Below are 22,487 nucleotides of genomic sequence, written 5' to 3'. Positions count from 1 at the left end.
GGAAGTCTCTGGTTCAGATTTCTGGGAAAACAAACGAATCCAGTGAAGTAGAGAAAACAAGGTGCAAAACAATAGCCTTAACGGGCGAGGAAGTGTTGGGAGAGAGGGAGGGTGGGGAGTTCACTTTGTACCTTCCGTGTATCTAAGATATTTAATATTACTTGGAATGAAAGTGTAATTACACACAGTAGTTAGAGAAAAAAATCTGTGTTGGGGAAGCTTTGATTTCCTTTTGCTTCCCATCGGCAGGGATACGCTCAGACTCTCAGAGTAATGACAAATTCAATTGTTTGCTTTTGAGACAAGGTTTTGCTATGTAGTACAGGCTGGCCTTGGACTCACCGTGTAGCCCAGGCTGGTCTTCAACTGGTGGCAATCTTTCTGCCTTAACCTCCCTACTGCTCAGATAAGAGGCATGCGCCACCACGCCAGGTTAATGACAAATCTGAGTCAAGAAAAACATTTGCACAGTTTTCTGTCCCATTCTTACTGCATCATCACGTCTTATCCAGTCACCTGTCACCTCACCCTTAAATCCTGTGAATTGGCCTGTGTGAAGGCTTCCCTGGAGCCTATGTCATCACACGTCTATCCTCTTGCAAAATCTTATTCTCAAAGAGGGAACATTTTGAAGGAAATTAGATGCACATGAGCATTTGAATTAGACAACTTTCCTAAACTAAAATTAAGATAAAATGTTTACAGAATATTTCCATTTCCCCTGAACAGTTGTACCATAGTGTTTTTATTATGCCTATACAATGTTACATTTAAGTTTTTCATTTTGATTAATTATAGACAAAAAAATACTGCAAATCAAAAGTCCCAGTGTGCTCTTCCTCCAGTTTCTCCAAATGTTAACATTTTGTAACCATAGTGCTGTGATTATAATTAGGAAATCATTACAGGCAGTGCTAATCTATTAACTAGTTGACAGTTACTGTTCAAACTTTTGCAATTACTCAGCCAGTGTGCTTTTTCTTGGTCATGGATTTAGTCCAGAACATAACATTTAGTTGGCTTGTTTTCTTTGTTTCTCCTAGTCTGCGATAGTATTTTAGTCTTTTTTTCCGTGACCCTGATGCTATTTGAAGAGTATTAGCCATTTATTTTGTAGAAGGTCCTTCGATTTGAGTTTGCCTAGCATTCTCTCATGTAATTGATATTATACATTTTTGCAAGAATACCACAGAAATGAAGTTGTGTCCTCTCAGTGTATTAAATCAGGAGGCACTCATTGCTACAATGTCTCATGAACGGTGATGATCTTGATCACTTTGGGTTAAAGTGGTGTCTGCCAGGTTTGTTCAGTGAAAAGTTGTTTTTCTTTTTTCTATTTAATCTCCAGGGGCAAATATCCTCATTGTATGCACAATAATTTTAGTATTCATGATTTTTTAATACAGCAGTTATTGTGATATTTGCCAAATGGTGATTTACCTATTTTCATCATTTTATACCAAATTTAGTAAGTATTTAAATGAACGATAACTTTATTTTTCTGAAGTCATACTTGTTTATTAGCAGCTCTCTAAGGGATAGGTTAGTTCTATTTGAAGAAATGCAGGACATCCCCCAGATAACTTTATAGCAAATAGAAAGGAAATAGAGTAGTAAGTAAACAATTAATGAATCCAGGTAGTAAGCATGTGAAAATTTTCATATTCCTATCAGTTGTTTTTCACCTAGGATGTTTGGACCAAACAAAGTATGAAGTTTGTAGTGGGATTTTTTGTTGTTTTTTTGCAGTGCAACGGGAATTGCAAGTAGAAATTTCTCTACAAGTACAGTTTCTCTACATGTGTTTCTAAGTGGTTGTGTCAAGTAACACTGATACATTCTAATTTGGATAAGTATTCCAAATTTCTGACCTTACCTATATACATGTTACAAGTTTTGAAAAATCAAGCACATGCCCAACTCTGCCCTTTAAGATAATGATCACAGGGGCCAAGGATATAGCTCAGTGGCATAAGTGGCAAGTGCAAGTGATAAAAGTCGCAGTGATAAAAGCTCTTCTCAGTGCTCCACAGCATTCTGTTCTCAGTGTCCAAGGCACACATCGAGCTCACCTGTCTTCTGATAGGAGGAGCTGTTGGGAACCAGGGCGTGGTGGCAATTGTTTGCATGTGTACGGGTACACAGGGCACGACAGAGCCCCTCATCCAGTTCCTGTAACCTAGAGGTCACTTACTTTGATTTCACAGATGAGATAGCCTCGGAAGTTAGTGAGTCATCCATAGCTCATGAAGGCAAGACAGGGCTGGGTAGTTTTCAGTCTAGGACTCACATTAACAGTGTTTATGGGTTCAAATGTGGCTCCATAAAAATCATAGAGTTGTGAAGAACCCACACCTAGAAGACTACCCCAAAGCAGGAGATAGAAGGCTATCCCTTTGTCTTACACTGGGATTGGAACTCAGGACCTCATGTTTGTCAGGCAGTACTGTGCTGCTGAGCTATGTCGCCAGCCCTTGCCACTTTCTGAAGCAGTTCTGGAAGTCCTTTCTTGGGAGTGTCTTAATTGCACTATTGTAGCTACCTTGATGTACTAAACTGGCTCAAGCCAACATCACCCCCCCCCCCAAAAAAGACCTAAGAGAAGACAAGTGCAGTGATACTCGCACATAATCCAAGCTACTCAGGAGGTTGAAGCAGGAGGATTGTTTGAGCCCAGGAGCTCAGGGCCATCTGGACAACATAATTACAGAGTTCAAAAAAAAAAAAAAGAGAGAAAAAAAGAAGAGACTCGAGATAGAAGCCTTCAGTGATAAAGACCAGACTGTTGATATGAGGGTGGTGGTGAATACTTCTGTATCATTTGAACTACTGCATAGAACTTTTTTAAGTTAAAAAATAGAGAAAGGTAGCTAGTAAAATAAAAGCAAGACAAACCTGGGCTAGAATCAGGCATTGCTCTACCACTCACATGATGGCTTTAACTTTGTGGAATCTCAGGTCTGTCTACTTATAGGCCAGGTGCAGGACCAAAAGACAGCAAGATCAGGATCTTGCTCATTGTTTTTATCATTTGGTGGTGGTTGTTATTTTGTTTGTTTGTTCATTTTAGTATTTTGAGACAAGGTCTCACTATGTAGTTCAGATTGGCCTTTAACTCACTGTGTAGTCCATGCTGGCCTTGAACTCGAGGCCATCCTCTTGTCTCAGCCTTCCAAGTGCTAGGATTTAAACCACGTACCACCATGCCTGGCTACTGGTTGCTACTATAACATTAGCAGTGATTACAGACATGACTCTTCAGAAGGATGTTCACCATTATTAACTCCTGTGTCTTTGAAAACCTTTTTTTTCAGAATTTGAAAATGATGCTTTCACTTTTTTCCTCCCCTCTCCTTCCAGGGGATGAATCTAGGGTCTCAACACTAAGCCACATTCCTAGCACTTTATTATTTTTTATTTTGAGACAAAGTCTTACAAAGTTGCCCAGGCTAGGCTTGAAATTATGATGTTCTTGCCTCAGCCTTCCAACATACTGGCATACAAGCATGTGTCACTACACCCAGCTATATTCTGTGTTGCAGATATTCTTACTAGTTTATCACAGTCCTCTTTTGGAAGTGTTTTTTATTTTTTGAGATAACGGTCTTGCTATGTAGTCAGGCTTCTTGAGTGCTGGGATTATAGGCATGTGCCATCACACCCAGCAGGAAGTTTCTAATTTTTATTTCAGCAAAATATGCCTTTTATAATGCTTCCTGGATTTTATTAATGATTGTTCATTAAACACCTATCTGTGCTAGATATTTTGCTAGACACTAGAAGCCCTAATACCAGCTGCACACCATCGATGACCTATGGGCTTACACAGTCTAGTGTGGAGCCAGATTTGAAGTCCTCTATACTTCTTGATTACAAAAAGATTCATCTGCATTACTACTAGTAACTAGCTCCTACAGTCCTTTTCATCTGATTCTCTGCCTTTCTGTCCATCCTCTGCTTGCAGGTATCCTGGTAAAGGTGGTGGAGGTATACTTCTGTGAGTGCTGTGAACAGAGCTTCTGTCTCTGCACCAGAGCACTGAGACCCATATAGAGCCTGAGCAGGGGCTCCCTAGCATTCCGTGCTCCATAGAGCTTCCCACCAACAACCTTACCCTCCACGATCCTCTGCAGGGCAAGAGTCCAGCAGATGGCTCCTGCCATGTCCTATATGTAGACAGGAGTTTGCCCAACCACAGGCCCTGAAGAGCTTCTTCAAGATTCACCGTGCCACTCCTGACACTTTCTTCTGCCCAGAGTCTGGCTGTGTGTTCTCTGCTGAGGTTCGTAAGGGTCTTCAGCACCACCAGAGGCAGACCCATGGAGCAGTTCCTGTGCTGTGTTCTTTCTGAGGCTGTCCCCTGTTTTTCAAGAGCCATCAGGACATGGAGTTGCACCAGCAGGCTCATTACCCCTTCCACTGCACCCATTGCAGCTTCATGGGCTCCAATATCAAATTTTCCTGGCCACATCAGCAAAGCCATGGCCTGGGACATAGGGAGAACTTTCTGCTGCTGCCCAGGGACTTCCATCCCAGGAGCTAATGACTCCCAGTCCCCCACCTGGGATATAGTAGTTGTTGATCTTACAGGAGAGACATTCATTTCCAGGATCACGATTGTGCATGAGTATTTAGAAATCTCAGGATTCAGTCTCCAGCTCTTCCCAGATGGAGATATGCCCAAAGATGGAAGCTGGATAAAGGCCGGTGCCATCCTTAGAGAGTAGGTATATGTGGTGGTAACCTTGTTGCATGCAGGTCCATGGCACAGTAAACTGCCAATGAAGTCATTTTGGGATTTCCAGTCATAATCCTTTACCACCAAACACAGCATAGCAAGTTCAGGCACCAGGATCTGGAAGGACAGAGTCCCCAGTATGGATTAAAGCCATTGTTCTCCACATCACTGGTCTCTTGCCAGGCTATTGTCTGCAGGGATACCAAAGACCTCCACTTTCACCAGTGGATCCACCATGGACTTCTCTTTGGTGTTGTTCACCCTGAGGAGTTGCTGACCACTGATCACCTGGACTATTAGGATCTGAGGTTTAAAAGGACTGATGGGCCTTTTGGGGTAGAAGGAAATCTGGGCATCACGCAGGAAATCTGGCTTTAGCATGTAGCCACAGACACCATTTTGGCGAAAGAACCCATTACAGATATCCATTTCAAGAACTGCAGTCTGCATATTCATAGCCGCCATCTGACAACCTGCATCTAGAGCTCCTGAGGATTGTAATTAAACAAGTCTGTCCTCAGACCATTGGCTCAACTGCCAGATATTGTGCTGCACAAACTCATTGCCAGCCTCCTTGATAAGATTCCTGGCCTTGCTTTCAGAGAAGGATGATGTCTCATAGAAGTAGTAGTACTCTTCAAGTTCGAGAAGCTGTGGAATGGGACAGACTTCAAGTAGACTAGGGAAGAGGACTGGACACAAGATGGGCTTGAGTTTCTGCAAAGGCAAGAGAAGCCACCCAGGATAGGGAGTAGGATCCTGGGTCATAGTCTGACAACAGATAGGTGGACAAAACAGCGGGCACTTCACAACTTCTGGCAAGGGCAGCTGTGTGGGCAGCAGCCCCTCCAAGGGGCACTCAGCAGCTGCTCCCCAAGGATCTCAGTCAGGTGCTGGGCCAGAGTCTGTTGCTACTCCCAGCTGCAGTGGTTCTTCAGGGACAGGATAAGGGAGTAGTCTGTGTTACTGCAGCCACATCTTTGAATGGGATGAGGAAGGTCAGGGTGTGTCCATGGTAAATAATGGGTTCCCTATTAAGTCCATTCCAAATATCCACCTCCATGCAGCAGCACCCCCACTTCAGGGCCCATCAATGTCCCTCGACACTGCTCTGGCCACACAGCTGGTGCCTCACTAAATAGGTGTTGTGAGAGGAGTTAATGAAGTAGTGAGTCAGACACTGAGTCATGTCCTGGTAGACAGAGAGGCAAGTGAATTGAAGATGTCTTTATCCTTTGAGCAGAGGTAGCTGAGGAAGCCATCCATGCTTAGCATGTGTCGCAGTTTGCCACGGTCTGAAGGCTCATATGGTTAATGACTTCCAGAGCATGGTCAGGAACATAATCTTTTCCATTCTGCTGTCCCTGAAGGGAATCCACAAATTCCAGGAAAAGTCAACTTCTTGCCATCAGCCAAAAAGTTTTCAGTTTCTGTACCTCTTTATGCTTAGTTAGTGACTTATAGAAGTGTACAAATTCCTCTGCTCCTAGAATCCCAGTCTGGAAGATGTCTGTTGTCTGGAAAAGATGAAAAGCATATTTTTGGTTCATCTCCATATTCATTGGTTGTAGCAGCTACTAAATTTCTGTAAAATGCATCCAACCATCCTGGTTTTTGTCTCCAAGCTGGAACCAGTCATTCAGCTATTGGTCTAGCCATTCCTGTTAGTTCATGAGGATAACAAGGTCCACGAACAGCTGGAGTCCTTGCATCCAGGTTTGGGCTTCCTCAATACTGTTAGCCACCAGGTCAGGGTTGGAGCGCTGACCATGGAAGACAGCCATGAAGCCTTGCTCCAGTGGGAACTACTCTGCTGACTGCTCAGCAGCTCAGAATCATGGCCCCTCTACACTGTTCCATTAAAGACTGAGAGAAGCTGGGCTTTACACTGCCCTCGGCCTGCTGTGCATGTCAGACTGTCATGCTGTCATTCTGAAGTCTGAAGTATCATTGCTTCTTCCAGCTTTTGGACCTCACCTTGCACATCAGCATGCCTTCTTACATCTGCAGCAGGTCCTGATCAGTGTTCAGCTGGTCTTATATCACAGATGCCATCATCCATGTTCCACTAGCTAGTGCCATAGTCACGCAGATCTGCCTTCCACATCTAGTTTGCCTCAGTTGACTCTTTTCTTAGCAAGGATGGAAGACACTTTTCCACATCCCCTGTCTCTGCAGCTTTCATCAATCAGTCATATTTCAATCAGCTGTCTGCATGCTGCCGGTGGTGACAGCGGTGGACTCTGGGCCAGCACATGTGCCTCCTCAGGTGGGACTTGAGGCTCTTCGCGGCTGTGGCTCAGCAGCCCCGCTCTCAGAGGGCAGCCCCGCTCGCCCCCACTCTCTTGAGGGAGGGAGAGAGGGCATGCTGGTGCCGCTGAACGATAACTTTTTAAAAGATATTACAGTAACACTTTACACTTTTACACTGAAAAAAAGGTATTTAGAGACTGTGTATAGATATGCAGTGACATTAGTGGCCAAAATGCAATTTATAAGTATTACAGGTATCTGCATTCTATGTGAATAATTAATTACTTGTACTTTAAGACCTTCAATTCTAAAAATCCCATTTTAAATTGATTTACAAACTCATTTGAACTATTTGTACAAAATGGGTAAATGTAAAGTTTATTTAAAATAGAAAAGATAAAAATTTCATATTTCCAGTGTATTGCTAATTTTAGTTGGCATTTGTAAAACATTATTAATTAACTGCATCTGACTCATCCAATAATAGCTTACTTTATTTAGGCAATGTTGGCTGAAAGGATTTGCTGGGGGAACTTGGAATGAGTATTTCTTTGAATACACTGCAAGAAAAGTAGAATCCTTGTGGTTGAAACAAATTTTATTCGAGTTGACTATCAAACGTTTTGATAAATCTCAAAGATTAAATTACTCTGTGAATCATTTTCCCTAACCTTATCATGTTCCTTAACCTTTTACAGAGGGATCTGGTCTAAGATTGGGGCGTTAATTTTGATGTCATTTTTCTTGCTTTCACTATCAAGAAAAGCATTGGAGTGAGTTTTAATTTTTTACCTTTTTACTCATTGACCCTTTTGAATATCTGATGGCTGTGAACCTTTCCTCAGAAAAAGGCACAAAGTCACATAGTGCCTTAGAGCAAAATTCAGCCTATGCTACGAAGTAGGGTGAGAGGGGTTAGGGAAGAGGGAATGGCGTGCCAGACTCGGGCTTTCCGGGCAGTAACCCTCGGCGGGGCCACCACGGCTCGCCTCCGAGGCTTAGAGAGCAGCGACGGCTGCACTGCCCATCTGGCTCCTTGTGCACCACCTCTGCCCCGCACCGCCCTCTCCTGCTTTATCGTGGAGCGGCGTGTCTGCGCAGCTTCTTGCCTGGCTCCTGCACGAGGTCCTCCCTGTCCTCCGGCCTCTCGCCCACCGTGAGCCCGTCTAGGAAGGGAGCTCAGAGCTCCCGGGAGAGAACCTGGCCACTTCCTAGCGGACAGAGCAGAGGGAAATCTACTGAATGAACATCACTGTGGATTCGCACAGCTCATCGCACAGGTGTCTCGCCGCCCTGCGCAGCCTCTGGGACGGCGAAGCGCTGCGGGAGCCCCGGGAGCCGGTCCGAGCTCCACGCCCGGCTCGCACCGCGATCGCTAGCGGGGGACGGCAGCCGGCAGCCACTGCACTTGGCGACCTCAAAGGGCGGAGGGAGCTTGGAAGGCAGCCGTTGGGATGACGCATTGTTGTTTCTAAAAACGGAGACGGAACGGCCAAAACCCGCTTCTTTGCCCGCCACCCCTGGCCTCCTGCGGTCCCGTTTGCCCTCAGCGCCGGGTCCAGGCCCGCCACCGCCCGCGGCAAAGTTTGGCGCTTGGCGCGCGCCAAGGCCGGCGCGGGGCGGGGTCGGAGGTGGGACCGGGCGGAGGGGAGGCGGGGCCGCGCCTGCAGGGGGAATCCCTCCTGGGCTTGACGTCACCTGGGCGCTGACCAATGAGAAGCCGGGAGGGGGATTCCCGCTCTGGGGGCCGCCGAGCCGGCTTTTTAAAGGGTACCCCCGGGACCAGTCCTCCTGATGGGGCGAAAGACTCGGAGAAAGTAGAGGTAGGTGGTGAAGTATGATGGTCCTGGGGGAGGAGATTCTAGGGGTTTAACGATTGGATGTTAAATCTGACTGAGCCCTGGAGTGAAAACCTGAAAAGGTCGGAGGAGAAGCTACGCTCCAGGTACAACTACGCCAGGCAGAGATGGAGTGGAAACTGGAGCGCACCGCCCGGCGGAGGATCCGGACCGAAGAAGAGATGCTGTGGGTGTGTAATGCCCTTCTCTGTCTCCCAGTTATCTCTTGCGGCGTCTTTCCAAAGGCACCATTTAAATATCTGTTTGGCGTCATGAAGTGGCCCAAACTCCACATCCTGATTTTAATTTTGAGTTGTGTACTTTAGTTATATTGTGGAGGTGCCGGGTTGCTTAAAAAAAAGGAATGTGGTTTGAAAAGCTCAGAATCTAGAAAAATCGGAACCTGATATTACCATTTTATTAAATAATTTCATTCTCAACGTGTTATCTGTGTTTCCAAAGGAGAATATTATGCGGGTGCTTGCCCACAACATGAAGCAACAGAGAAGTCGAAGTTCCCCCAAGGTGAGTGTCCAAGACTTGCTCTTGCTCTCTGTCTTTATTTTGATTTTGGGCAAATTAATGCTTGCTAAAGAAGGCATTTGGAAAAGTATAGGCTGTTCTGAAAATAAGTACAGAATCTAATCCTAGAAAAATTAAAAAAGCTGAAGATCGCTGACAAATAATGGTAATCATCTGTATCAGAACGATGCTTTCTAGTTTTTACCTTAAAAGCAAAAGGTGAAACTTGGATGTGACAGATAGGCAGTGCATTGCTAGCTGGCTGTTAAGATTTTTCATTTTAGCAGTTGCTAGTTGCACTCCTCTCTGTTGCAATCAGAAGCGTGCTACCCAATGAAGTGGAAATGGTGACATCTTGTGGACAGTGTGAAGGAGTGACATAAGCCAGGGCTCTTGGCAATTTAAACCTTGATCCAGACTTCTGCCTTGGAAAGGCCCAACCCAAAAATCTTGTTTCTCTTGTAATCAATGTAAAAATTTTAAAAATAAAAATTCCCCCACATAAGCAGCCCTTGTATGTTTTAAGTTTATCGTTATGAACATTTATCATATTTCTTTGTAGGCTATATAGTGCAGCTTTAATTTTTTACTCTTAGATTTTACTTTTGAACTCATCAATACTTGTATAGATTTTCCCTCCCAGATAATTTTTTCTGTATTCAAATGCTGACACTCTAAATTGAATACATAGCTGAACTTTTAGAATGCAATGACTAACTTCTTGCTACTGTGTATCCTATTACAAATTTAGCTTCTATGACTCATGGGCCATGAAAAGCAGCAATGATCTGAATCAGGTAGGCAGAGTATTCCTTGGGGGCTGCTTTGGGTCAAATCAATAGCTACTATCCTCCCACATGCTTCTGGATACCTGTGTGTGATGGGCTGGCAGTGTATTGTTAGCTGGTTGAATATATATTATTAGCAGCTAACATACAACTGCTATCTTATTGCATATACAACGAACATCAGAATGTAATCTGTGTGCATGTAGGTATTTTGCAATGAAGCAGGGCACTATTTACCATAATAGTTGTTATTGCTATAATTGAGTTAATTATAATATAATGCACAACTTTATCGTGTTGAAAGAAATACTTTAATTACATCAGTTTCTTAATATGGTGGTAGAGGGTCTATGATTGTTTATCATGTAGGAAAAACTGACGTAGTTTTCTAGGTGGATCTATCAGTTAAAACATTCTCAATTAAAATATCAAGAACGGGGGCTGGAGATTTAGCTCAGCGGCAAAAGCACCTGCCTTGCAAGCAGGGAGTCGTGAGTTCGATTCCTGGTATCAATAAAAAAGGAAAAAGGAAAAAAAATTATCAAGAACATTAGGGATGTTTTTGAGTGGGGATAGGTTGGTTTCTTTATTCCATTTTCTGTAAAGTCACAGACTCATAATATTTGGAAAAGGGCATAAAATTAGGTTTGTGAGGAGGAAAGAGCTAGCTATGAAAGTATTATGTAATTTTTTTCTCATTTCCTTAAAAGCTATTTTGACCAAGGATTGGAATCCGATACATGTTGGGTCCCAGACGTATGATGTTCTCTTGTGGCTATTTACAGCAAGTTATTGGAACTTGGTAGTTTGGTCTTATTAGTTAAGCGCTGAAATATGAGAAAAATATAACATTCTGTAATGTGTTGGATAATATAATGTGTTTATATAAATTATTATTAAAATAATTTTTATGCTTATTTAAATGTAAATGTATTTCTAGAACATAAGCTAAACTCATAACTTGATTTTCATAGATTTTATTTCTTTCAATTCTCATTTTTCTTTTTATCATCGGTACCAGGGATCAAACTCACGACTGTCTGCTTGCAAGGCAGGCGCTTATGCCACTGAGCTAAATCCCCAGTCCCCAAGTCTCATCTTTTTGTTGCTGTCCAGTATTATTCTATTTTTACAATCCTTGTTTTGAAGAATCTCTTCTATGTAAATATTGTTTTTATCCTTTTTTAAAAGTTAAATTTTAACGTTATCTACTATAAATATCATCCTGACAATAAAAATAAAACAATTCAGAAGACTTGTCCTCTGTGTTTTAATTTTTTTAAACTAAAGAGCAAGACATAAAATATTTATTCTCAATAAGCTGAATATATACTTCCATATTATAGAGATGAGAAAGAAGGAATGAAATAGGAAATAGGTAAGGAGGAAAATGAGGATATAAACTTAAGAAGAAAATCTGTCCTTAAGGAGTAATAGGGAAATTCATCGCCAAGACAAGGGACTGTAGAGGAAAAGGGACTGAAAGAGGAGCAGAGAGGCTCTGCTACTTGAGAAGCTTTTCTTTCCTTTGTTTTTTCCCTTGGCAGCCGCCATGTTGAGTGCTGGGCTGGAAACCTAACTCCTTCCCATTCCTGCCCTCTGCATGGCTCTCTAATTCCTTACTCCATGCTGCTCTTTATTCCCTCAGAAGAGAGCATGTTATACATCACTCAGCAAAGTCCAGCCTCAATAGTTTGGATTCTGGGATGGGAAGAGAGAAAAGGATGTGAAGGATTGGTTTCTATGCATAACAGCTAGTAGGATATTCTTATTCCATAGGAAGGATGACAGCAACCTGAGGACCAAATATACTGTCCCCTTACCAGCCCCCCAAACATGTCATTTTTTCCCCAAAGGAGAACCACAAATAAAAATATTTTGCATAGGAACATTCAATACTATTGCTCACACAAAATAGTCTTTTGAAACAGTTACTATTTCACAAGAAAATAGAGAAATATAGGTTTTGGTTTTCTTCTTGGACTACCTTTGTCTCCTATCTTCCTCATTTCCTTCTTTGTTTTTATTGGAAGATTTTCATACTTGAGAGTATCTGAAGACGGTCCAGTTAGGTTAGAGAGTATCTGAAGACGGTCCAGTTAGGTTAATAGATTTTAGTGTGATTAAGCAGTAGAGGATTAGCAACTTCTTATATTTAGAAACTGTGTATGCTTCTACATTTTTATATAATCTGTCACAATAGTGTAGTTGCAATAAAAAAAATATATATATTATGTTTTGCTGTAGATTTTTCTCTTTTGAGTTCCTTATGATGCTGGACCAAGTCAAGTTTTTAGGAATTTCGGTGTGATGGAAGCAGCTTATGCTGTTTTTCAAGAACCTAAGTTTTCAAAAACTGTGCAAGCTAGTTTTTCAACCATTGGTGGCTTGAAAAATCGGCATTCACACCAGGCAAACTTAGCAAGTGCTGTAAGTCACAATTTTCAAAGGGTGCTGGGAACATTTACCAGCTACCATTATATATGCTAGTGTTTATCATAGAATTATTAAGAAATGCATATGTACCCATATACAAGATTATTAAGTGTGTAGAAATAAAATGATTTCAGGCAAATTAATATTTACTATATTCCCCAACACCTTTATTGTTACATTTGTCATGGGATGATAATTAGGAGTTCATTAATGAAATATTTTCTCCATCCTCCAATTAAAACATGCCAAAACAAACTTCCAGTCAATGAATGATTTCTTAGTTAAAATACATTTTATTTTGTCCTTTTCCTTGTCATAAAGACAAAGTACTCTTTTATATAATGTCCGATATTTTTGTTACACTCCTTATTTGAGGCATCCTGTAGCAGCCTGTGTTCTTGACTTTTTGATGCCAAGATTGAAGAAAGACTGTCAATTCAGGAAACATGCAGTTTTTCTCAGTATATTTGTCCAGCAGTGTTTATGTGAGACATTTTGAGTCATGGGTGGCAGCATATCAGCAAATGGCTCTACTCGTCCAACACTTCCTAACACTAATTGGTAGAGAACTCTGGATGGATGCATGAATTTTATTTCCCTCGGAAATACATAGGACAGACCTGCAAAGCTCCATGGACTTGCTCTATATTCTCAGAGGCTAAGGGAAGACTGGTTGTTGCAGCGACTGTAGGTTGTAATAAAATGTCAGGTTGGGAGATACTATGGGATCAAAAAATATGTTTGTATTTTAAAGACATTTATCGCAGTAACAGACACTGCCATGAACTCCCCGTCTTAGTTACTTTATGCTCCTCACTGAGACAAAATACCTGATGCCCAAGTTGGGAAAGGAAAGGTTTATTTCTTATAGTTTTTGGAGGTTTCAGTCCACACTCAGTCAGCTCCCAGGCAGGCGGGCATGGCTGGCCCTGGCCGCTGCAAACAGCAAAGAGGAACCGGCAAAGAGCAAGACACACCTTCTTCCTGCCATTACAGCACATCCTGGCTCCACCCCTTTGTGGGTGGAGCACTGACACCATCAATCCAAGCACTAGACAATGAACCAATCACAAATACACAATGCAAACTCATGAGGCCTGGGGGACACAAACATAAACCATGACACTCCCCCTCACTTCAAATACCCTTACCTCCTTCCTCCCACTTTTGGAAGCAGTCAGTTCTGGAAATCTTTATGCGTGCCTTTAGTTGTGCTGTTATGCCTGCCTCGATTTCTTGAACCCAAACACTTTTCATGATCATTTTGACTTTGAGCAAGAGCCAGAAATCACACAGCCCCAAATCTGGTAAGGTAGATGAGAACACTGCAGTCTTTTGAAGAGCCTGCCTTTCCATTGGATGGCACTCGGCAGCACTCACCATTTTTGATCACATCTAATAAAGACATAAAAGACTTCCAGAACAACTTCAGGAGGAGGCAAGAATGATGGGATAAATACATTCAAATGAGTATTTTAAAAGGGATGAGTGTTGCTGTGTCTTTTACTGTAATGTTTTTTTTTAAATTTAAACATTCAGGGCTGGGGGTTTAGCTCAGTGGCATAAGCGCCTGCCTTGCAAGCATGCAGTCATAAGTTCAATCCCCAGTACCAAAAAAAAAAAAAAAAAAATTAAACATTCGCTATGTATTTTGATTGTGCCCTGTATAAGAAACCCATTCTCTGGCTTTGGAGAGAACTAATGACTTAAGGCATGGAGGGCATCAAATCACATTTATTGGGACAGTCAAGGTCATCCCCACACAGCTGTTACCATCCATTGGTGTCTCCTGGGTGATGCGCATGCATTTAACGCAGCACAGGAAAACATCCCTCCCGTACTGTAACTGTTAGGGGGGCTAATGGAAACCATAGGAACATGCAAGAGTACTGGAGAGACAACACTTAAGACTCACCCTAATCAAAATTTTGTCTAGAGACTCAGAATTCAAATTGCCAATGTCTTCACCGATTATACAGATTGGTTCTCTTTCCTGTTAAGTATACTTTTAGAGGTGGAAGAGGCTCTTCGTTTCATTTCAGTCCCACTTAACTTACTAAGGAGAATAATGTTAAGTAGTTAAGTAACTTACCAAAATCCTGCAGCTGAGATAGGAGCAGGTTTGCTTACACACTAATCTGATATTCTTGCAGCTATACCTGTCAATTCTTGTCCCTCACTGCCAATGGGTGCTGTGCCTCTGCCTCCCCCAAGTGCCTCATGAAACACATTCATGGCTTGGTGGTTGTATACAGACTTTGAAGCAGGAGGCACTCTAGGAAATGTTTTTTGTTCCTTTATGAACTTTAGTCCAGACATTTACATGAACTATATGTATGGTGATACCATTACTGAATCCACTGCCAAAATATTTTCACTTTCATCTATTAGGTAAAAATTATGGAGTTAAGCTACAGGCTATTTAAATTGGGTCTTCTTCCTTGATAGCCAGATTTTATAACTATTCATACACACACACACTTACCCCAGTCTTCATATTTAGTTCTTTTATAGAATGAATATTTCATGGGATAACAATCTTCACCAAGTTGATAGGTTGTTTCATTAGTGTTTATACAATAAATAAACAAAGTCACAACTTCAGGAGAAAATGTATATTGTGTCTCTTAAGGTCTACATTTTAGGACATTTTGTGATTACAGTCAAACCCTTCCTTTTTTTTACATTAGAGTTTTGACTGGAGTTATTTTTTCTGTTTTAGCTATTGGAATGATACAGCACTGAATTCTTTCCAAATGACTAGTTCAGTCTGAATATATTAGCATTGTATTTATGGAATCTGACTTGCTCTTACAACACAAGAGGGAGAAAGTATTGAATATGAAGATTTCTTCAAATATTATTATAGTGTAATTTATAAATGACTATTTGGCAAGATATAGTTAAACACACTACAAAGCTGTACTTTAAAAAAAACAATATGAAACACATATAAGGATTCAACTCTCTCAATATTTTACATCTTTTATCGTTTATTTTGAGTTTTATTTATATCAACATAGTCATTACAGTTACTCTAAAAATTTTAGTCACATAGACTGTTCTTGAATCCAGTGGTATACCATATAGGCATTTCCATAAAATGCAACCCTAGAAAATGTCAAGTTGAACAATAGGATATTGAAACACATTGACACCTGTATATTTTGAATTTCTCAATGTTGTCAGATGAAGTATTGAATATATTTCATTTTGATTTTTTGCTACTCTTATTTTGCTTTGGGTAACATGTCCTGGGGACATGCGCTATCACCAGCTAGCAAGAAAACATTAAAAAAAAAAAAAATCTTCAGTGCCTAGTTTGTCAAAATATTTAAAGTGACACCAGATTCTCTGGCAGTGTTTCTCTGTTATATTGCATTAATGTGGCTCAGTGGCATATTCAGAGATCCTCTTTCTTTTTGACGATGATTTGTCTGATGAGTTCTACGATGTCAGGCTTGATGGCCTCAACTGGCTCCTCTGGCCTCCAGTACTTCACCACTTGACCCTCGGGATTGACCAGGTACTTCCAAAAATTCCACCTCGGTTCCCTCTTTGAAGAATCTAAAACAGATTCACAAATACAGTTTTGTTTTTTGTCAAAATTTTTAATTTGCATTAGTATCTGCTTAAGTGATAACTTTAGAATAGGTTCTAGGATTGTCATAATATCAGATACAAAACAATATATCCAAAGCACAACTCAGGTTTTGAATAAATTTTGATATACTGTACTTGATAACTTCATTGATTACTTATCTAGCATCACAAAATGAAACAAAACAACAACAAAGTTTGTTGCTCTAAAGATATTTACTTTGTCATCAACTCAATTTTGTTTCTTAACATATTTGGAGACAAAACGTTCTAAAGGTCCCTAGCAATGGGAATGTGTGGCTTATTTTTCATATTAAATATATTAGTGTTTTTAACATTACATAGCTGAAAATGGCAAGGAATTTTAAATAATCATTGTATTTGAGAAACTGTGATACCCTTTTGATAAATCTTTATATAATATTATCCTCACTTTATAGACAAGAAAGATGGACATAGACTCAAGATCCTGTGCCAATAAGTTGCAGAGGTTGGGTTGATAGCAATGCTTTCCTTTTCTAGATCTGTGCTCTTGACCCCTGGGGTCTGTTACCCTTCCCACCTAAATTCAGTAAAACACTGTAGGTTACATTGTTACCCTTTTTATTACCCAGAATAAGCAGGGATTTACAAGCTTTTTTAGTGACAGGAATACCTTGTGTTCTATGGTGCCCCAAGTATTTGGCTGCTGTAACTGAGGCATGATTAGTTCAAGGGCATGGACTCTGGCTTTTCTTGCCTCAAGTGTATTCCAGATATAAAAGGAATGAAGACGTCACTCTACTACTCATGGTGTTAGGCATTATGTCAACTTTCTCTAGAAATTAAATGTTTTTAGAGGATTCGAACTACATGCTTATATAAAATATTACAGAGTATCTCATTTGTTGGATTGGAGTTTAATATGTCTGAGGCATAGTCTTACCAAAACTCTATTTATAGAGAAAATAGGACTGAATATGTCCTCAAAATAAATTAGATGAAAACATTAGCTGAGTGAATGAATGTCCTTTACTGTTTGGGACATAAACAGTATGTAAATATTTTACTTTTCCAATTAGTATGCTTAATCCTTCCCAAAATTCCAGGAGGTGGGTACATTTGTAGTTTCATTTTATAAGAGAGGAAACAGAAACAGAGAAGTTAACTCACTTGCCTGAAGCCACAGAGCAAAAGTATTTGAGGCCCAACCCTTACAGTCACTATACCATGCTAATTTATGCTAATCTTATGCTTGGACAGTCTTTGAATAGATTTCTGTGGTTAGCAATTAAAAAGACTTTCTTGCCTTCTGAAAAAAATCAAGTTATGTTGTTTTGAATTTTAGCAAAAACCTGAGATGTTAATCCTTGAAGAAACTTTCTCAGCTAAGAAAGCATAAAGTTAAACACAAGTACTGTTCAGCTAATGAGTTCAATATAATATTCATGAAATGCACAGCTTTAATAACGAGGGGTATTTCCCCAGTGCTAGATAATACAAAGGAGAACTGTGATATTTTGTGAAAATAGCCAGGGCCACAATTCATGTAAAGTTTTCAGGAAGAGGTCATAAGGTATAAAATACAGTGAACTGAATACTTTTGCCACCTAAGAAGTTGAAACATTAATTTCAGGAATCATAACTTCTAAAAAGTTATGAAGGATGAGAGTCTGGTTTTTGGATAGTTTTAAGAAAATTTCTCAATAAAACATTTCAAATGAAATAGGAAAATATGGTCATGGTATTTTATATTTTAAATGAAAAGTAAGATTATATTGGTAAGGCAAGGTTAATATTTACCAATAAGAAATTTAAAGGCAGGTTCTGCTTCAGATCCTAGAATCTTAATCTTGTGGAAGATGGGGAATGTTACTCCGTAGTTTTGCCTTACAAAAGATTCTACTTCCTGGCTCGAACGGGGCTCCGATTCGCCAAACTGATTGCAGGGAAAAGCCAAGACGCTGAAATGGAATGGTCCAAACTGCTTGTGGAGTTCCTTCATCGCTAAGTAGTTTTTCTCGGTGAGCTGGCAGTCACTAGCCACGTTTACAACTAGTGTAACCTCACGGAAAAAAAGAAAAAGATCAGCCGGAAGCTGAAGCAAACGATTAAAAAAAAAAAAAACCTTCGAGTAGATAAAATCTTAAAACAGTTCTGCAAGAATATAACCTGATAGTTGATTACTTCATATTTTTAACATATTCAATTTATTGAAAATCATAACCAGAAGACTGAAATATTACTGCCATTAAAAAAGCATTAGGTACTCATGAAAGTTTTTAAAATAAATATTATTATGATTAAAGTGCTTTAAAACAGAAATAATACTTTTATTAACAAATGCTGTCATCTCCATATTACTGCCTGTATTTTGTAGACAACTAAAAGTATTAACACAAAAGTAAAGCATTTTTGAGAAAAATAAGACAATCATTTCATCCATTAGGAGTCTATAAACTCTCATAATTCTGGTAATTAAACTGATGTACTAATGAAATTACTTTAAAGACAGCATCCTAACTACAACCACTTAACGGCAAAAACTGAGTATAGCAAGACACAAAGCAGAAACGTGGAGGAACCATGGAAGTAAAAACAGAAGATTTCACTTACTTTGCCTTTAAACTTTTCCAGAGAAACGACTCTTCCTTTGGCATCCTTCACTTCAAAGGCATAAAAGCTGTTGATTTTAGGTCTGAGGAATTTCAGTTGTAGAAGAAATAGCATCATAGTGCACAGAACCATAGACAGCAAAACTGCAAATACCTTTGCTTTGGGCCCGGAACATTTTAATGGATGAACGGAGAGAGGCTCCATTTTGGATGGTTCTAAAGGGAGTCAGCAGGCTGGAATTCTAGGAGGAGCTGAAACTTGAAACCTCTTTTGCTTAATAGAAAACTGGGAAAGACGACTGGCTTCTTGCATTGCTAAAAAATAGAAGACACCTTTCGGTGGTGGTGAGTGAAAATCCAAAGAAGGGAGGGACTCTATTGAATTTCAAAGTATTTGTGATGTAATTGCATTTTTTTTTTTTTTTTTTTTGCCAGAAAAACTAGTGCGTTTTTGCTAGGTCTTGACACTTTCCCTACAAAGAAAATATTTCACCAAAAGATGGCGCTCTTGTAATTTGGAAACTGAAGTCCTCACTGACCTTTAAGCATCTGTGTGCTTCCTAAACAACTGGTTGGATGTGGAGGGCTGGGTGCAGCATTCAGGAATGTTAAAAGTAGATTAAGTGCAATTAATAGGATGTCTAGGGGATGGGATTTAGCTCAGCGGCATTAGCACCTCCCTTGCAAGCAGGCGGTCATGAGTTGAGTCCCCTGTACCGATTTAAAAAAAAAAAAATTTGGATGTCTGGCCCGAGGCAACTTTAATATTATCTCTATGGATTAAACATACTGCATCACCTCAGGGAATTTAGAATGGAAAACAATGAAATATCTCAAAAGATTGTTTACTCTGCCCTCATCTAGCCAGGGCAATCAAAAGCCTGTGAATTCAGTAAAATTAAATAGATTGAAAACACAGATGACGTTAAAATCTCTTATTCTATCATAAAATATAGTTCAGCGTTTCTGAAGTTTTGATTACCATTCCCTCAAGAAATGCACTTTTATAGGGGCTGGGGATTTAGCTCAGCGGCATAAGCGCCTGCCTTGTAAGCAGGCAGGCAGTCGTGAGTTCAATCCCTGGTACTGATAAAAAGGAAAAAAGACAAAAAAAAAGAAAAAAAAGCACTTTATAGCATACCTACACTCCTTCCACCACACACACACTTGAGAAGTTCCCTGAAGCAATCATTTTCCTTTGAACTGCAATGTTTCTGTGTTCCCTGCACTTTTAAAACAGCCTGATCATTGCTGGGCGTGGTGGCACATTCCTGTGATCCCAGCACTCTGCAAAACTGAGATAGCAAGATCACAAGTTTGAGACTAGCCTGGGCAATTTATTGAAACCCTGTCTCAAAAAATAAAAAGGGCTGGAGATGTTGCTCAGTGCGAAAGCCCTAGATTCAGTTTCCAGTACCACAAAAAGCAAGATAAAACAAAATAGAACAAAACAAAACATTCCAAGCTCATTTCTACTTGAGTTCATCAACCTACTGTTTTATCATGTCTAATTTTTCTTCTGGCTGTTGCCTGCTAGAGGGGTCTAACTGATATCACTAAAGGTAATGAATCTTAAGTGTAGAGATGGGGAGACAACTGAGGGCTGCATGTCCTAAAATCCATGGTTCCATTAGTTATCTCAGAATCTAGTCTATCTAAGATACAGGAAGTTCTAAACTAATGGGCCTGAGCTTTGACATCATGATGGGTTTCTAGAACAAATTTACCAGACTGCCATTCTCACCACTGTGGGCTTGTGAGAGCTTTAAAGGGGATGAGCTCAAGAAGCTGCCATACTCTTCCTCACATCCCCACTTTTGTCGTGTGTGTGTGTGTGTGTGTGTGTGTGTGTGTGTGTGTGTGTGTCTGGGATAAATCGAGCAAAGCCAACAGTTTAGGATTAAATCTTTCCATGAAACTTCCAAAAGAAGCCACTTTATTCCTCTCTCATGATCTGATAAGAATGGACACAATAGAAAAAATGATTATGCAGAAAATATTTCTTTTTAAATATAACTTCTTATAAAGAACAAAAATGTACCCAAAATGGACACAACTGTGATAATTTTATTTGTGCGTATTTTGGCTGAGTTGCTTAAATAGTGAAAGTCCCTATGTTTATGCTTTATACCAATATTACTCTGTTACTAACACACTCTGGCCTGCAGTATGACCATCACCTTGTTAAAAACGAAGCATCTCAGGGCTCACCCCCGATTTCCTGAGTCAGAATCTACATTTTATAGGATTCTCCCCTCATGACTCATATGCATAAGAGTGAGAACCTTTAGAATGCAATTTTTAAATGATGTTGGCATTTTGATAAGGGATGGTATTTTCTGATCTTTATGTTTTCTTCTATTTGTGTTTGGTTTTATTGTCTTTTATTTTTAATTTCTTAAGGAAGGATATGAATATATTTGATAACTTTCTTCTTTGCTAATAAATGTGCTTGGTGTCAATAAGAAAACGAATGCAATTTTTTTTTTTTTTATTGTTTGGCATGTTTCCTACACTAGATATTTTCATGTTTCCTACACTAGATATTTTAGCTAACTCCTCAGGCTACCCAAGCAGTAGTCCAGGAACTTGCATTTTAAAAGTTAATTCATAGAACACTTGTGATAGCTCAGACCCCGGAATAAAATCCAAGGAAGCAAGAAATTAGAATTTAGGAAGCAAAGGCTTTATTTTAGGCCAGGCCTGGTGACGCAGTCTCCGGGAGCCAATATGCGCGCCTTACAGCAAAAAGGGTTGGGTTTTAAAGCTGAAAACCATAGGCATGTTGCGAACTTTGACCCAGTTTGATAGCATCTGGGCTTTTTGGTATCTCCTGTAACTTCCTTATAGTTAAACGTTTCTTAAGGACAGTACATTTTATTACAGATAGGCTGAAGGGAGTGGGGCGGTATTACAAGAAACTGAGACTTAAAGCTTTTACGGGAAATGGAGACTTAACCTAAAAAGAATGGGGAGGGGTGGGGGATTTACAAGGAGCTGAAACTTAAGTCTTTACTGGAAATGGAATTTTAATCTTTATTGAAATGGCACCTACAGAACAGGAAGGAGGCGCATTGGTTAGAACTAGGTTACAACACACTTGCTGTAGTTCGATCCATGTAAACCCATCCCATTATAATTGGGCTACAGGATGGGAAGACACAGTGATTATCTCTGGGAAAGCTGACTGACCCTCAGATAGAGCATGGCGTGCTCTTATTTTGATGAAAACATGATAGTTTCTAACCCATTGTATTATAAATACAGAAACTCTTATCAAGTGATCTGGAGCTGAATGAGCTTGAGAAGGCCAAAATTATGCTATACAAATGTCCAAGGGATTGTTGTATAAGCTAACATGTCAGGTAAACAAGTATGCAGGACTGCAGCTCAGGTTGGTTTTTGATCAGAAGATTCACTATATGTAAGCACTAGTTTGAAAGCTTTAACATGCATCACTTGTCAAGGATGAAATGAGAAACCATGTGTTAATGATCCTGAACCTTAAGAGCTCAAACAATGAAAACATGCCACCTAACTTTCCTTATTAACGAAACATTCAACACAGTATGTTAGAGAACCCCTACTCTGAACAGTGTAGAGAACACGGATTTGGCCCCTTTGTTTCTTCCTCTGGGTCTCTTTGATTTCATTAATTCTCAGCTTCTGGTGATCTGTCATTGCTTCCATGTTCTGTCTCAGACCACAGATATGTAGC

The 22,487-nt window shown here is 40.2% G+C and overlaps 2 protein-coding genes and 1 pseudogene across 4 annotated transcripts in view; 1 reads left to right on the top strand and 2 right to left on the bottom strand.

The window, feature by feature from the left end:
* Positions 1–4,640: 4,640 nt before the first annotated feature.
* Positions 4,641–6,793, bottom strand: LOC100726205 (1-phosphatidylinositol 4,5-bisphosphate phosphodiesterase delta-4-like; annotated as a pseudogene).
* Positions 6,794–8,596: 1,803 nt separating this feature from the next.
* Positions 8,597–22,487, top strand: part of Cdc20b (cell division cycle 20B) — a 73,197-nt gene continuing 59,306 nt past the window's right edge. Inside the window, exons 1-2 of the mRNA XM_063258146.1 lie at positions 8,597–9,020; positions 9,292–9,354. Of these exons, the coding sequence (XP_063114216.1) occupies positions 8,958–9,020; positions 9,292–9,354 (126 nt within the window). The 5' untranslated portion in view covers positions 8,597–8,957. The remainder of the gene's footprint in view (positions 9,021–9,291; positions 9,355–22,487) is intronic.
* Positions 15,549–19,191, bottom strand: Gpx8 (glutathione peroxidase 8 (putative)). Of its 3 annotated transcripts, none has more exons than XM_063258144.1 (3): positions 18,924–19,167; positions 17,958–18,219; positions 15,549–16,142 (listed from the first exon to the last, which is right to left on the bottom strand). In XM_063258144.1, exons 1-3 carry the CDS (start codon positions 18,972–18,974, stop codon positions 15,979–15,981), a joined length of 477 nt encoding a protein of 158 aa, XP_063114214.1. In that variant the 5' UTR covers positions 18,975–19,167; the 3' UTR covers positions 15,549–15,978. The 3 variants fall into 3 exon arrangements, with proteins under 3 accessions (XP_063114214.1, XP_003470318.1, XP_063114215.1); XM_003470270.5 differs by having other exon boundaries at positions 18,771–19,163; XM_063258145.1 differs by lacking the exon at positions 17,958–18,219 and having other exon boundaries at positions 18,771–19,191.

The sequence above is a fragment of the Cavia porcellus genome, unplaced genomic scaffold (genome assembly GCF_034190915.1).
Source record: "Cavia porcellus strain 051 isolate PalLab524CR breed Dunkin Hartley unplaced genomic scaffold, mCavPor4.1 scaffold_11, whole genome shotgun sequence".
In the NCBI taxonomy this organism is placed as follows: domain Eukaryota; kingdom Metazoa; phylum Chordata; class Mammalia; order Rodentia; family Caviidae; genus Cavia; species Cavia porcellus.
The sequence above is the reverse complement of the archived record's forward strand: the minus strand, read 5'-3'. Positions and strand labels throughout refer to the sequence as shown.